Below are 15963 nucleotides of genomic sequence, written 5' to 3' on the forward strand. Positions count from 1 at the left end.
ATCATCATATTGTTTTGTTTTTTGTGTTTCTTTTTTGTTTTTTTACGTCACGCGTTCTCATTTTCTAACTGGTCTTTTGTACTGTGAAGTTAGCATATAAATAAATGCAAAGTGAACTGAACTGTTATGATTTAGGCTGACGCCACCCTACGCCTTCGTAATCTTCTTCTACGCCACTCTGCTCTCCCGCTTGGGGTCAGGACCTCTCTGGGACACATGGGCAGGCGCGAACAGAGATTACTGCGTGGCCAACTGGTGGACTAACTTGCTCTACATCAACAACTACATCAACCTGGATCAGATGGTAACTGCACTCCTTTGGCTCGCTCTCATTAAGTTCTCAAGGAACTGCGAAAATTCTTTAAACTCCTTAGAAAAGGCGTGCAACTGGAAGTCAATTCGACGCCATGTCTCGTAACTGTCGTCTTAAATAGCCCAATCCGACGCACACGTTCCTAAAATATTTGTTTTCGCATGGTGCTCTGTTCGATTCTCGGGCGGGACAGTGGATATTATGAATAAGATTTTCAATTATTCAGAAGCTAAATGGTATTCACGTACGCCTGAAGATGACTCAGGAAAAAGGCCGAAACATGTAACGATAACACCGGAAACAGTAATGTGTATTTTGTTTCTTTTCCATTATTTCTTTTGCGACTGTCCCAAATGATATATTTTCGTAAATAACACACAACAGGATGCATAATATTAAGGTTAGTTTCTGAGCAACTACAGGACAGTACCTGGATTATTCTACTACTGGTTCCTTTTAAATTCTTTCAAATTCATCTTTCAACCTACTACAAGTTTCTTTTCAGCTCACAGACATTACGTCAAGTGCAAAGTGACACTTCTTGTTGCAGTGCCTGAACCAGACGTGGTACCTTGCAGTCGACATGCAGTTATTCTGGTTGTCCCCTCTGCTTCTCTATCCACTCGCCAGATGGCCGCGATTTGGCAAAGGGTTACTGGCATTTGTCATCTTCCTCTCTATCATCATTCCATTCGCAATCACCTTCGCTGAGCGCCTCACCGCCGTCATGCTCTACAATAAGGAGTAAGTACATTCCAGTTGATTCCGACCATGAACTCGGAATTGGTTAGTTTCTCCATTTTGTCCACCATCTTGTATTCATGAGGGACAAAATGGCTACAGAATAAGTTGGTATAGAAGTAACAATCTGGAATTGTAGCTCAGCCAGGTAGCGTGCCATCCTGACTGAAGTCTTTCGTGGTTTTCCTCATTACTTTTATAGGCAAATTCTGATATATTTGGTTTAGAACACATTAGCTCCCTTACAGATATTTTCCAGTATTTATTCATTTATCAACGGACACTCTAGAGTCTTAATGCGGACAACATCTTCAAGTACCCAACTAGAACCAAAGATCAAACACGACGTTCAGAGAACTGGATCTGTTCCAGTTCTCATGAGCAAAGGTTGAGTTGCAGGAACCCAGTTCGGTTCGTTAGAAACAGTTGATCTAAATCACCGAAACTTAGCCCCTTCAGACTGGTTTAGCTCTTTCTAACAGAAAAAACAAAGTAGGTGCACCCCACCCATCATTCCTCTCTAGAAGGAAACAGATACAGATTCCGAAAGGTCTTCTTCTGTTAGAGCTACAAACGATAAACAGAAGGTCGCGCCATAGCCCAAGAGGTTTACAGCTGGCTTCCCACCGCGGCGGCCTGAGTTCGATCCCGGGTGTGGTCATGTGGGATTTGTGATGGATAAAGTGACACTGGGGCAGGTTTCCTCCGAGTACTTCGGTTTCCCTTGTCAATCTTCATTCCACCAATTGCTCCACAATCACCCTCACCTATCATCTGGGGCTGGGACAAAACAGAGTCCCAAGCCGTCCAGACCGCAGCCCGTCCATGTCCCGATTGAAACATCCATCCTGTTATGATTAGTATTATTTACTTCGCATTGCAGCCTTCTGCCAGTAGCTGCTGTGTACTCATTCATCTACACCAAGACGTACGCAAGAGCAGGACCCTATCTTATCGGCATCGCTTTGGGATACCTTCTGCACGTCTTAAGAAACAAACACATCAGTATACCAATGGTGAGTTATTAATCTGGTTTATGTCAACGCGCAGTTCTTCTAGAACCGCTGAGGTGATCAAATGAAGGATAATGCAATGGGCGGGACAAATAGTAAGCACTGTGATGACAATAATTATAAACATACCCAAGCCAAGCACAATTTCCTTCATCAAAAATCTTAAAGAGGCCGGGCCCTTCAAGCTTAACTAGGGTGACAATATTGAAAATAATTTTGCAAAATGTTTCTGAGAATATTGAACTGGATTGGATCGGCTCAGGTTATAGCCCATGGTGGATTGCTCTTCCGTGTGGGAAGGGATTGCTTTGTAGTGAAGGTCATGCCGGTCAAATGGATGTCGAAGTCTATGAAAGGCGATGTTTCAGGGTATTTCATGATTGTATGCTTTCATCCTAGAAAAGGATGTAGCTCGAACGGAGGAGTCGGCCTGGCGACGAATATAGGGTGGAGCATTGACAGGGAATTGTATTTTCAAATGAAAGAAACGTCATCAATAAAACCTGTCAGGGGAGACGGAATGCAAACTATGAAATTAGTGAGACGTATGCTTGTTGCTTTGCTGTTACCCTAAATCCAGTTGAAAACTGAATACAGAGCCTCTCCATTTGTTGCATATGAGTAGTGTGTTGACAGGCCTTGGTGGCGTTGGGATGGCTTGTGTCCCTGTGCTCTGTGCTGCCCTGTAAGCAAGTAATAGCAGTGGCCATGTTGACAGGCCTGGGTGGCGTTGGGATGGCTTGTGTCCCTGTGCTCTGTGCTGCCCTGTAAGCAAGTAAGAGCAGTGGCCATGTTGACAGGCCTGGGTGGCGTTGGGATGGCTTGTGTCCCTGTGCTCTGTGCTGCCCTGTAAGCAAGTAATAGCAGTGGCCATGTTGACAGGCCTGGGTGGCACTGGGATGGCTGGTGTCCCTGTGCTTTGTGTTGCCCTGTAAGCAAGTAATAGCAGTGGCCATGTTGACAGGTCTGGGTGGCACTGGGATGGCTTGTGTCCCTGTGCTCTCTGCTGCCCTGTAAGCAAGTAATAGCAGTGGCCATGTTGACAGGCCTGGGTGGCACTGGGATGGCTGGTGTCCCTGTGCTTTGTGTTGCCCCGTAAGCAAGTAATAGCAGTGGCCATGTTGACAGGTCTGGGTGGCACTGGGATGGCTTGTGTCCCTGTGCTCTCTGCTGCCCTGTAAGCAAGTAATAGCAGTGGCCATGTTGACAGGCCTGGGTGGCACTGGGATGGCTGGTGTCCCTGTGCTTTGTGTTGCCCCGTAAGCAAGTAATAGCAGTGGCCATGTTGACAGGTCTGGGTGGCACTGGGATGGCTTGTGTCCCTGTGCTCTCTGCTGCCCTGTAAGCAAGTAATAGCAGTGGCCATGTTGACAGGCCTGGGTGGCACTGGGATGGCTGGTGTCCCTGTGCTTTGTGTTGCCCCGTAAGCAAGTAATAGCAGTGGCCATGTTGACAGGTCTGGGTGGCACTGGGATGGCTTGTGTCCCTGTGCTCTCTGCTGCCCTGTAAGCAAGTAATAGCAGTGGCCATGTTGACAGGCCTGGGTGGCACTGGGATGGCTGGTGTCCCTGTGCTTTGTGTTGCCCCGTAAGCAAGTAATAGCAGTGGTCATGTTGATAGGCCTGGGTGCCACATGGATGGCTGGTGTCCCTGTGCTTTGTGTTGCCCTGTAAGCAAGTAATAGCAGTGGCCATGTTGACAGGTCTGGGTGGCACTGGGATGGCTTGTGTCCCTGTGCTCGTGCACTGCTGTAGTTCTCAGTGCAGCAGTCTTCTACGACGATAATCATAAGTACAACGCCTTCGAATCCAGCATATACGCCGGGCTGCATCGCTCCGCCTGGACACTAGGAGTCGCCTGGATTGCATTTGCTTGCACGAAAGGTTATGGCGGTATGTTACTATTATTTCTATACGGATTTTAACTTCGTGAAGCAAAAGCACATCCAATATCCTATACTTATACGTAGTAGTCCCAATGTATCTGTGGTCTAGTGGTTAGAGTTCCTGCCTACAGATCCAAAAGTTAGGGTTCCATTCCCGGAGATACGAGATTTTCTGAGAAGTAGTGGGTCTGGAACGGGGTCCACTCAGCCTCGTGAAGATAACTGAGGAGCTGTTTTAAGGAAATAGCGGCTCCGGTCTAGGAAACCGAGATTAACGGCCGTAGGAATCCGTTGAGCTGACCACACAAAATCCTCTATCCGCTAAAGTTGACACTAACTTCGCCGACAAGCGGTGGTCGCTCGGTCGGTATAGTTCGCTTGCGAACTCAAGCCACGGAGTCCCAATGTATTACTCAAGTCCCAAAACGATTAACTACATAGTAAAATGTCGATTGAAAAACCATTAGAATATCTTATTCGAAATTTATTTTTCCGTGGCACGTATTCTTCGTGGCAGCAGCCAATCAAATGTCACGAAAGAACATGTATCAAACTAACTTTTATAAAGGGTCGTGCCGTAGCTCATGCAGACAGTCGCCGGTTTCACACCGCAGCGGCTCAAGTTCGATCAGGGGTCAGGACATCTGGAATCTATGGTGAACAAAGGGATACTGCGGAATTTTTCCTCCTTGTGCTTGGGTTTCCTTGTCAAGTCTCATTCCACTGGTGACTGACATACCAAGTGGACTTTGTCTTAACCTACCTCACGAAAAGAAAAATGTTATTAAGACCCTAACGAAGCTCAAGCGGTTAGTGGAGGATTCCAAATGCAGCGGCCCGGTCAAGTCATGTGGGATTTGCGATGAACAAATTGGTACTGGCGCAGGTTTCCTCCGAATACTTCTGTTTCTCCTGCCAATCCTTATTCTACTAAATGCTCCATACTCATCTACTATCCGGGGCTGGTACAGGACGCCCACTAGAGGGCGTCGTACAGAGTAGATTCAATCTCATCTACTCCAAAGAATTAGAAAACTACTCGAAAAACGTTTATAGACACCTGTAAGAGAACTGAACACATGCAGGGATAGCTTCTATCACAACCGACCAACAGCCTTTTCGTTAGCAGGTTCGGATGTATTTCAGCTCTCACGCTGTGTCCGCAGGCCCGGTGAACGCCTTCCTGTCCTGGAGACTGTTCGTACCCCTCAGCCGCCTCACGTACTCTGCGTACCTGTGTCACTATGTGGTTCTTCTCTACAACGCCGGCAGCATCAGGGCGCCTGGCTACCTCAGCGAGTACACAGTCGTGAGTATCCGACAAAATGGAGGGACTGAGGAAAACAAAAACTTTATCTCGTAAATGTCATTGAAGATGAAAACCGGAAGCTGCGTACTTAGGATTCTGTTGTTAAGAACTTCTGTAGAACGCCAATTCATGTGGTGTGTCTTACCGAATTACTAATTTACACTGAGATCTCTCTACCCACATGACCAGGGTTCGATTCGCAGCAGAGGCAGGAGATTTCTATTTCTCCACAAATTGTAAAGAGGCTCTGGGGACCAGCCTCACATCCAACGTGTCTCGTGGGCGTGGGCTTTCTCCTTTGGGGGTAAAGCGGTTGGAGCTTGAAGCAGACTACTAACCTACATCTAGTGCCTAAATCAAACATTTTAGATTTATATCTCTACTCCTCCATACGTCTCCAATGTTATTGCTCAATAAATTAAGCACAAAGACAATTTTCTTGTTTTACCTCTCTGTAACTAGAAGCACGGGTGACGTCAAGATAAAAGTTTTCCGCTGCCTGTGGTTGCATATGACCTGAGCTACAAGCTTTTACAGTTTCCCTGTAGTTTGTAATCAGTGTTCTGAAATTCGACATTATATAGGACCCCATTTCCGAATGAATGCTACTTTTCTTGCCAGAGGTCACTAGCATATTCACCAGTCACAGTACTTGCCACGCGGCGAACGGATTTTTTCTTTCATATTGCAATAATAGCGGGAAAGAATAAATAAAAGAAGCTAATAAAACCAGATATATTGTGGGGATATATGTGGGTGCGAGCCGTTGTTGTTTAAAACGAAGAAAGGATCACACTTCGCACCAACACATATACTTACAGTACAGGTTAAGAACTTCTGTTTATATAACACAGCGTAAAAGCATTGATAATTGGATCCTTATCTCAAGGAGATAGTTATATAAGAGGCAGTGGCGTTCAATAAAAATAAAACATTGCCAACCACTGCAGCTGTGTCAACTGTTATTGAAATAAATTTAATATTTATGAATTTCGTAATTACTAAAAGCAAAGTAATGCAAAATTTAAAGTGTACACAAAGAGTAAATATATTTAAATGTTACCTAAAGTTCTGCGTTGCGTTGCATTTAGTAATTACAAAATTCATAAATATTAAATTTGCTTTGATAACAGCTGGCACAGGGCAATGTTTCCTTTTTATTGAAATCCACTACATGTTTATACCCAACAACTCATCATCACGTGATACGCAAACTAGGAATTGCATTATTAAGTTATGTGTAAACATTACTCTTTCGAACTCCAGAGAAGTGAAAACTGGACAGTCTTAATTCACGACAGAATACACAAATGTGTCAGAATTTTCCAAGGAAATTTATGGCTTAAAAAAGGGTTTTTGTCAATGATGATGAAGATGGAAGGCAAAGGCTGAGGTAAAGTTGTCCGCGATGAGACTGAGTCCGCTTGCTACGCCGGCCACTTATGAGCTTAGTACACTAGCTCTGGATGAAATAGAATTGGCGGTATGATCCAGATACAGTATGTCCACCATAAGCCTCACATGATCTAACCTGGAATCGAACACGGGCTGCAGTGTAGGGAAGCTGACAACGAAATGCCTGAACTGTGGCACGGCCTGTCTCGCTCTTTAAATAAATATTACTGCGTGAAAACATGTGGGAAGTGGAGGTAGAGCTCCACATATTCCTAAATTCGGCACTTTTTTAAGTGAGTGGTTAGTCCTTGGGAAGAATCCCAGGTGGTAAAAATATGGATTTCCTTATTACCTTGAATCCATGGCTTGGAGAAACGATAGAAATACTCATATCGCCCTCCCCTATAGGCAACTTCTCTGCCACATCTGTATAGCGCGTCAGAATAATCCTCCTTGGACAGGCGTTGTCATTCCAACAACCATTAACTGCAAGTTCCCACACGAGGTAGAGTCAGAATTAAGTCACTCTAATGAAAAGAACACCACAGCTGCTAACTCCGTGGAGAGGAGTCCTTCTTCAGAACTTAATACGTCGCTCAACTAGCCAAGAAATTCCCTCACCGAAAATTCACTACTGCCTTCACAGCATCCCACAATTACACAAAGATCCTGAAATCATTTGCATACAATTCCATATAAGACTCCACAGGCGGTAAAAAGCAGCAAAACGCTAAGATGCATGACTCACAACATGGCAGGAGAACCTGAAGATTCGGTACTGACTGCAATGCACTTCACTCTATGCTAAACCAGTTCATCCATGTCTACTCGACCAGTCTCTCTTCATCTGCCGTTATTTTTCTTTCCTTCTCCTCTGTCTTCCAAGTGGACGTTTCCCCACCAAGTTCCTCTATGCATTCCTTATATCGCATTACAGTTACACGCTCACCAAGCTCACGTAGTTCATCTTCCCTTCCTGAAATATCCCCTTTACGCTAACCCAGTCAGTGTATCTAGACTATGAAGAACATAATGGTACAAGTATCTCTTCTGGGACGTGACGTCTTGTAGCCGAAGATTCGGAAGAATATATTGCTTCCATCTTCAGGGTCGAAGAATAAGCTGAATAAGCAACCACCAATTTCACTGCTTATTCTTCGACCTTGAGGATGGATACAGAAATTTATAAGGAGAAACATCCGTAAACATCTGCCAGAATATACGGTGTCATGCCCCAGAATATAATGGCCTTGTCACTTCCGTGAGAATCTCGAATCTAACAAAGTTATAGAGGTCAATGTACTTTTAATACATATTCAAGTAAATATGGTTAACAAAACTTACTACCTAATGTCCAGGCTAATGAGCACAACTGAAGCCTTCGATAACTTCCGCGCACAAAAAAAAACACAACAGACAGTCGGCTTAATATGTCCTCCAGACTGCCCCTACTTAACTTTAAAAAACGTCAAATATATGAAATGTTTGCTTTGTGCAATTAATTTTTCTGTCTGTTTGCAGTGCTTAACAATTTTTGTTTGCCTGTTCAGGTACACGAATTCGCAGGGAACCTCATGTTCACTCTGGTGCTGGCAGCTGTCATCAGCCTCGCGTTCGAAGTACCTTTCATGAACCTGGACAGAATCGTAATCAAGCGGCAACCTCGAGGTAAGCGATCACAAGATTAATGACAACTGGGGACTGGTACAGTGTGCCAGTAGTGGCCGCAGTACCAAGGGGACTCAGTCTCACTTCACTAAGAACAATAAAATAATAATAATAATATGGAACTCGAAATAGGTTAGTAGATACGATGATGGATTACGGGTTAGATATCCGGGGTTCGATTTTCGGTAAGGGCATGATTTGTATCTTCTCCAAATCGTCTGGACGGGCTCTGGGGTTCACCCAGCCTCCTGTTCAGTGGGTAGTGGGGGCTATTTCCCCGGGTTAAGCGATCGGAGCGTGAAGCTGACCAGCCACCACCATTTAGCGCCAAGGTCAAGAATGGTGGAATTATACCTCCACTCCCTCATACGTCTTCCTGGCGTAATACTTAATTACTTAAGTACAGAGACAGCTTTAACTTAGAGTTACGAGACTCAAAGTTCTCACGGCGGTACATATGAATAATGCTGTTTACTAAGATGTGACGCCGTGAGGTGTGGTACACATTTACCAGCATCTCAAAAGAGCGTACTGATGGGCACCACGAGAAGAAGATCCTAGAGGACGGTATTCTCCATCTTTTGTTTCCTTTCTCTTAGAGAAGGGCTCTTACGTAAATATAGCAAAATTAGGCTTCCATTTATTCCAAGAAATATCAGATTTTCAAACCATTTATTATTATTTATTTATATTTGTATTTTGATCTATATTCTGGCTACGTGACCCGCAACAAAGAATTATGAAAACAGAACTTTCAGCGTAGAAACTTGAAGGGGGTGCAGAGTCAATCCCATTCGGCGCCATATGCAGCCGCCTACTGTTGCGTGTTGACCGGTCTCAGTCGCAACAGTCAGACTGCTGCTCGAAATTTACGTCGCTAATTTACATTATACACAATAATTCAGCATTCAGTAAGGGCAGTCCCTTTCGCAGCTTCCTAGACAAACTTCTGTTATCACAGTTTTCGTTTCTTTCTAAAACAAACGTAACTGGGTTTTCATTATAAACCAATATAATTACAGTTTACTACAATTTCAAAGCATAACATATGACAGGGGAGATTTGTTCCGTCATGTGTTCGTGTAAGTGCTGCCGCCTCCGGCCGGAGAGGTAAAACAGTTTGCGTTCGTCTGGAGCCAGCAATGCTCGGCCGTGTTCGGTTGTACGAAAAAGTTACTGTGTTGTCACTTCCACTACAGTACTGTAGTGGCGAGGGCATACCAAAGATTTTTTTTTTGCTAGTGGGGTGTAACTAAGTCCTTTGTACTGCGGCCACTTCTGGCCTATTGTACCAGCCCCAGATGATAGGGGATGGTGATTGTGGAGCAATTGGTGGAATGAAGATTGGCAAGGGAAACCGAAGAACTCGGAGAAAACCTGCCACAGGGCCACTTTGTCCACCACAAATCCCACTTGACCAGACCCGGGATCTAACCCGGGCCGCCGCGGTGTGAAGCTAGAGACTAACCGCTTGAGCTATGGTGCGGCCTGCATACCAAAGAAAGTGGCAACTACAATACAACCGCAACTTCCGAGAAACGTCACCGGTTTGAAGCAGGCAACTAGTTTCCAGATTAGCAGGCGCACACTGAGGAAACTTGTGTTTGAATAGTTGCTCACATCATCTCTGGTGCGTGTGTTCGTCCGACTTAATGCGTGACTGTAATGTTCAATTCCGTGCACTTCTCTTCTGTAATGTCAGATGACAGTACTGAAACTGTCACACGCGATACGAAATTTTGATATACAGTGCAACAATTTTAGCAAGATAGACGACACCTGATGATGGCCGCATACAGGCGAAACATGCAGTGACTAGGTGACTGGATAATAAATTGTCTTTAAGACGGAGATATACATGAAATAAATTATATATTAATGCAACAGGATGCTTAAATATAATATTAGGAAAACATTGGATGTATCCGTTCATAAGTGACAATTTAAACTCAAGGCTTATATTGTTTCGGAAGAACTGAAGAAGGATCCAGCCTCCTTCACATCGTGAGAAATCTGTTTTGTTGCGACTAGCATAGTCTACGTGGCATTTGTCACAGATACCATGCTACTGTCCAATTAACTGCACAAAAACAAAATTAGCACCTTCATAAACCTTTCGTATCATCTGAAGACGCACGTTAGAACAGCTGAAACCACGAAATTACTCTGCAACGCAACTGTGATAAGACTGGCTTGCTCAGTTGCCTGAGAGTTGAGTTTCTCAGTCTTCCGCAAGTTGCGTTGTAACTGAGTTGCCGTTTCCTCAGTCTGCGCTGCTCCATTCAGTTACACGTGTTCAATTTAGTCTGTTACAAACTCTCGGAAATTGCGGTTGCGTTGCGGTTGCCGGTTTCCTTGGTGTGCCCTCGCCCTGATGGTATACAAACCGCAAGTGCTGGAAGGACGGCTGGCCATAGCCTAAATACCACCACCACCAGGTTGAAATCCGGATGCCTGCGCGCCGGGAACGGGAGATTTCAGGCACTTATTCACAAAGAACTTAATTATTAATTTATTAATTAATTAAAGCTAAATCTTAATATATTCTAACTTCAGATGCCACGCCCACTGCCAAAGGAGTAAGCATTGTTCCTGCTGCAGGAAACGCAGTCCAGCCCAGCGGTTTCCATAGCAACACGATTCATCAAGATAACAGGGAAGGAGCGCCCAGTGTGTACGTCATATCGGAGAAGACGTCACTTCCTGTAGTGCAGCTGAAAAGCTACGAGAACAAGGCTTTCGACGGCGGCCGCTGAGAAGTTTACATCATCTTCATTCATCTCGACATGAAGCTGCAGTGTGAGGGTGACAAGAAAACAAAGAAAATGTTTTGGGCTTGAATATTATACGCTGGTGGACCTTGTTTAATTGCCGCGTCTTCTCTTCGCTGGATGATAGGATGGAAGTTCGAATTTCTGTTAATCTTGCGCCGTGAGTGATGATATGTGTTCAGAAACAACATTCCATTCTCTTTTGCGCAGTCGCGCATGTGTTCGAGTCAACTTGATCCAGCAATGCGCAGAAAGGTGAAGCAGGTCAGTCTGCCGCCTGGCTTTGTGAGCAGGAAATTCACTGGTAGTTGTTGTAGAGCAGAGATTCTTTTTCTTCTTGTACGTCGATACGTATCCCCACCACATTATAAAATTCCCTCTCCTTCTGCTCTCTTGAGCGACCAAACTTCACGTCTGGCGCGAGATATCTTGGCGTTCATCCTCACACAGTCGAATATCGTAACATTCTATTGGTTGTGATTGACACAAGAGTTTTCTATGGCAAGAAAATTGCAATTGTTACTTGATTTTTCTTAATTAAGCACATTACATCTCGTATGTAATTTAATCTGCCACGCTCCACAATTTTATTAAATAATTCCTTTGACTATGAAAGATGAAAGCAGTTCGTCATCGGAAAATAACGTAAGTCTAAGAAAAGAGATTAATTAAATAATTTTCCTGGGGAGTAAAGCGCGGCCGGCGCGTAAGGCTGACAACATTACCGCCATCTTTGAGCCGATTGTCTAGATAATGTGGGAGTCTCGACGGCTCACAACCCTATGGGCCTTCACGGCCTGGTACAGGGATAGCTTTACTTTTTCTTTACTTTATTAAGAAAGGAGAGATCATAGCTTCTACATCTCTGGGTACCTTCTTGTTGATGATGAAATACATTCCACTTAAACTGAAGGTATTTTAAAACGGCGTAGATACAAGGGGACCTGATTCAAATCGAAGTTTCTGTTGGTTGAATTCGAATGAACTCTTATAAACATTAAATACATTTTCAAATATCCGAATATTTCATTGATGTACGAAATGACCGATAGCTTATATAATGTACGAATTTCGAGAAATAAGTATTTTGCTGCCTCCTATCTTATATATGTAGCAAAATTAAAATATCTGGTAACACAATTATACATATAATCTTAATTTATGAGCAAAGTTTCAAAATAAGACTAATGAAAATTTGAACAGCATACAGCTTGAAAATAAATGTCTTTATAATGCCGAGGCTTCGAACTAGGGGCTGTAGGTAGACAATTAATATGCAGTTCATATAGCTCTTTAAAGTACACAGCTATTTTAAATTACGTTTTTTTTAATGTATTTCTTACCTCACAGAAAATATAGACCTACTGCTTCTTCATTAATAGTTAATGCTATATAGGGGAAAAACTCTTATTTGTTCTGAGAATCATCTCGAACCCAAATATACACTCTGGGCAAATGTTTTTTTAAAGCTCTTGTAGGTGGTACATATAGTTACCACTGTGTTTTTAAGGGTTCAAATACTAATAGTTTAAGATATGATGTAGACAAATACCACCGAATAAGGGAATGTAGAGAAACTATATTCAATCTTTTGGAATCATATTCTGCGGAGGCTAACGAGCCGCCACTGCGTGCATCAACAAAACTTGTAACACGCATACAGTTCTTCCCTTCATATTCATTGTTTCAGAAAGTCTGCATCCTCTATATTCCATCATTATATTGCAGATAACGAAACTGTATTTCCTTTATTGTAATAAACATCAAGAAACGCAAAATGTGAATACTTCTGTGTGGATCTGTACTCAACTGCTTGCGTTTGTACAAGAAATTAATTAGCTCAGTTTCTGAACATGCTACATCCGTCACTTTACGGCGGTTGTAACATTATCCACACGATTAGAAGTCCCTCCTTGGCCTAATCGCCTTCGTTAATCCTTAGAGGTATGAAGTTCATGCAAATGGCATTTACGTATTCATTTCCTGCAGAACAGAAACACAATGCATCTCCATTACAGAAACCAATCAGTAAACACTGTTTACGGAAATAATCGCTGTTTCTTTTAAGATTCATACGACACTAAACACACTAAACACACCTATGAGAAAGCGGCAGGGATTTTAAAGTTAAAGCAGGTGGTACAAGTCACCACTGTGCTTTAAAGGGCTGAGGAAAAATACGGGAATATGAGATCGTCGTGCGCATTAATGACATGAAATATTTTCGCTCGCTCGAATACTGGATTCATGGGTTCGAACCCCATTCAACGCACAGATATTTGTGTTTATTTTGTGATTGTGTTGTTCTTTGTGTAGGCAGCGGCCTTGCGACTGGCTGATCCTGGTCCAAGGTGTCCTACCGCCTGTCTATGATTGAGAAACCGAAGTGAAACAATTCGTTTCATGGATGCCCTATGCCCAAAATGAGAGCAACATGAGAGAGAGAGAGAGAGTCTCAATTTTGGTTTCCTGCTTTCTGTTGGGAGGGGGGGTAGTCCAAATTTCGGACCCATATGTAAGTATATGTACCGCCACAGATTTTTACAATTTTAAGTGTACGAGTATCATTTCTGGTTCTGCTATTCGATGCCCTTGTTACTGTGCTGCGCGGGCGATATGCTAATTGTAATTAAATGCCAGGGGATGGAACTGGCTCCCAAATTCCGCCCCGATTCCCGCCGATGCCTCCTGCGCCTCATTAGGACACTGGCGTGCCGTGTAATTTTCGGCAGAGACAGCCTCATTCCCTTCATTCCGCAAGTGAGTTATGGGCTGACAGACAAAAACTCCCCCCTGTTTCACTGGGGCTAATTATTAAATTGTAACAAGACGAGAGACTTTCGAGCAACGGTGACGGGAATTCACTGAAATTACAACATCGCCATGGAGGAATCTAACAATATCAGAATGATGTTGTTGTAAAAGGAGACTATTTTCCAATACAAGAAGACGTTTAAAAATTATGGAAGCTGTTTCATAGATGCTCCAGCTCAAGCAGTTTCGTAAATGGTCCTCCTTAAGCAATTTGATAAAGAGGACAAATTAAAAAGTTCCTTAAAAAAACCTGCTTAAGCATTTATGTATTTACGCTTACTTAACTTATTCGTAAAATGGCCAACTTAAGCAATTTAATAAATATGCCTACGTAAATTTTTCATAACTATGCCTACATAATAAATTTCATAAAAAGACCAGCATAAGCAGTTTCGCAAGTAGTCCTACCAACGTGGTTTAATAGGTAAGACAATATAAGATTTTTCATAGACTTTCTTATAGAGTTTCATAAACAAGACAAGTTGTAGATGGTTAAGGCACTTACGCTACAAGCAAAAAGGTTCCAGTCCCGATGAGGTGGATTTTTATTTTCAATTTACCTAATCCTTCCAGCCGCACTATGATCCTGGAGTCGAATCAGCCCCTAACAGAAATGAGTATCAGGAATCTTCCTTGGGGGTAAAGGGAGGCCGGCGCGTAAAGCTTTTTTTTTTCGGAGGAACTTATTTATTAACAATCAGAATTACGTACATTCTATAGGTTAATGGTTTCGCTAAGGACTATTTACATGTCATGCGAGGAAAATGTCCATCGACATTACCTCTTCAGAAGTTGATTTGTTTTATATCAGGTCATTTGGCCATTTCCTTTTTAATCTTCTATTGTTGGTTGGCTCCCTGAGTGGTTGCAATAGTTCGTTCTCGTGGGTTTCAATTTTGCTCATGTGTTGGCGGCTTCTGTCCAGGATGATTTCTTTCACGAATTTTAATTTCAAGTCTTGATGTAGGGTTTCATTTGACACATACCAGGTGCGTCGACTAACATCCTTAGGATTTTCGATTGTGATCTTTGGATAATGTTGGTGTTGGACTTACTGGCACATCCCCAGAGTTCGATGCCGTAAGTCCAGATTGGTATAATTACTGTTTTGTATATAAGGATTTTGTTTTCGAGGGATAGTTTTGATCTTCTGCCTATAAGCCAGGACATCTGCTTGGTCAGTAAATCTATTTGTTTACGTTTTTTTGCTATGTGGCATTTCCACGTCATTTTGCAGTCTAGATGCATTCCGAGGTATTTAACTTCTTCTTTGCTAGGAATAACGGTGTTATTTATATGGACGACTGTTGGTTTCTTTTTCCTTAATGTAAAGGTAATATGAACGGACTTACTTTCATTTATCTTTATTCTCCATTTCTTGAACCAATCCTGGAGGGTATCGAGATGTTGTTGTAGATGTACTGTGGCTAGCTCCAGGCTTTTATTGCTTGATAAGATCGCTGTGTCGTCTGCGAACGTGCCGGTAGTGGTGTTTGTTGATGTTGGAATGTCTGACGTGAAGAGTACGTATAGCATTGGCCCCAGCACGCTACCTTGAGGTACACCTGCTTCAATTGGGTAAATTTCTGACGTCTCGCTTCCTACGGCGCGTAAAGCTGACAAACTTACCGTCATCTGTGAGCCGACTGTCTAGAAAATGTGGGAGCCTCCACCTCTCACAGCGCTATGGGCCTTCACGTCCTGTTACAGGGATAGCCTATTTTAACCAGTTTCGCAAATGAACCCGATTAAGCATTTTTTACGTATACTCTTAATTAACCTCCCTGGCAAAATGACCAGCCTAAACAGTTTGTTAAATATTCCTACATAAGTATTTTCATAATTATAGCTACTTAATAAATTTCACCAAAGTAACAACTCAAGCAGTTTCGTTATGTAGATCAACTTAAGCATACTTTTGCGGGTTTATGTCTAGTTTATCTGCTGGGCAAATGTGCGAAGGGTTGCGTCACATTTCGCCTGTCCGGCAGACAGCGGTATTCGCTCCGTCGATTGAAGTAATGCAGTTACTATTTAGTTTCACTTCCACACTT

General features: G+C 43.1%; 1 protein-coding gene and 1 long non-coding RNA gene across 7 annotated transcripts in view; one reads left to right on the forward strand and one right to left on the reverse strand.

Moving 5' to 3' along the window:
* The window catches only part of LOC111871219 (nose resistant to fluoxetine protein 6), a 29825-nt gene extending 17993 nt beyond the window's left edge, over positions 1-11832 (forward strand). For 2 of the 6 annotated variants that reach the window (XM_023864150.2, XM_023864153.2), the window contains exons 7-13: positions 136-304; positions 864-1057; positions 1938-2070; positions 3770-3959; positions 5119-5261; positions 8207-8324; positions 10881-11832. In XM_023864150.2, the coding sequence (XP_023719918.1) occupies positions 136-304; positions 864-1057; positions 1938-2070; positions 3770-3959; positions 5119-5261; positions 8207-8324; positions 10881-11080 (1147 nt within the window). In that variant the 3' untranslated portion in view covers positions 11081-11832. Of the gene's footprint in view, positions 1-135; positions 305-863; positions 1058-1937; positions 2071-3769; positions 3960-5081; positions 5262-8206; positions 8325-10880 lie in introns of all 6 variants that reach the window. The other 4 variants (XM_023864151.2, XM_023864156.2, XM_023864155.2 and 1 more) reach the window with 4 other exon arrangements.
* Positions 986-15963, reverse strand: part of LOC117282839 — a 66112-nt gene continuing 51134 nt past the window's right edge. Inside the window, exon 3 of the long non-coding RNA XR_004513744.1 lies at positions 986-1045. This is a non-coding gene — a long non-coding RNA (uncharacterized LOC117282839). The remainder of the gene's footprint in view (positions 1046-15963) is intronic.

Source organism: Cryptotermes secundus, unplaced genomic scaffold, assembly GCF_002891405.2.
Source record: "Cryptotermes secundus unplaced genomic scaffold, Csec_1.0 scaffold573, whole genome shotgun sequence".
In the NCBI taxonomy this organism is placed as follows: domain Eukaryota; kingdom Metazoa; phylum Arthropoda; class Insecta; order Blattodea; family Kalotermitidae; genus Cryptotermes; species Cryptotermes secundus.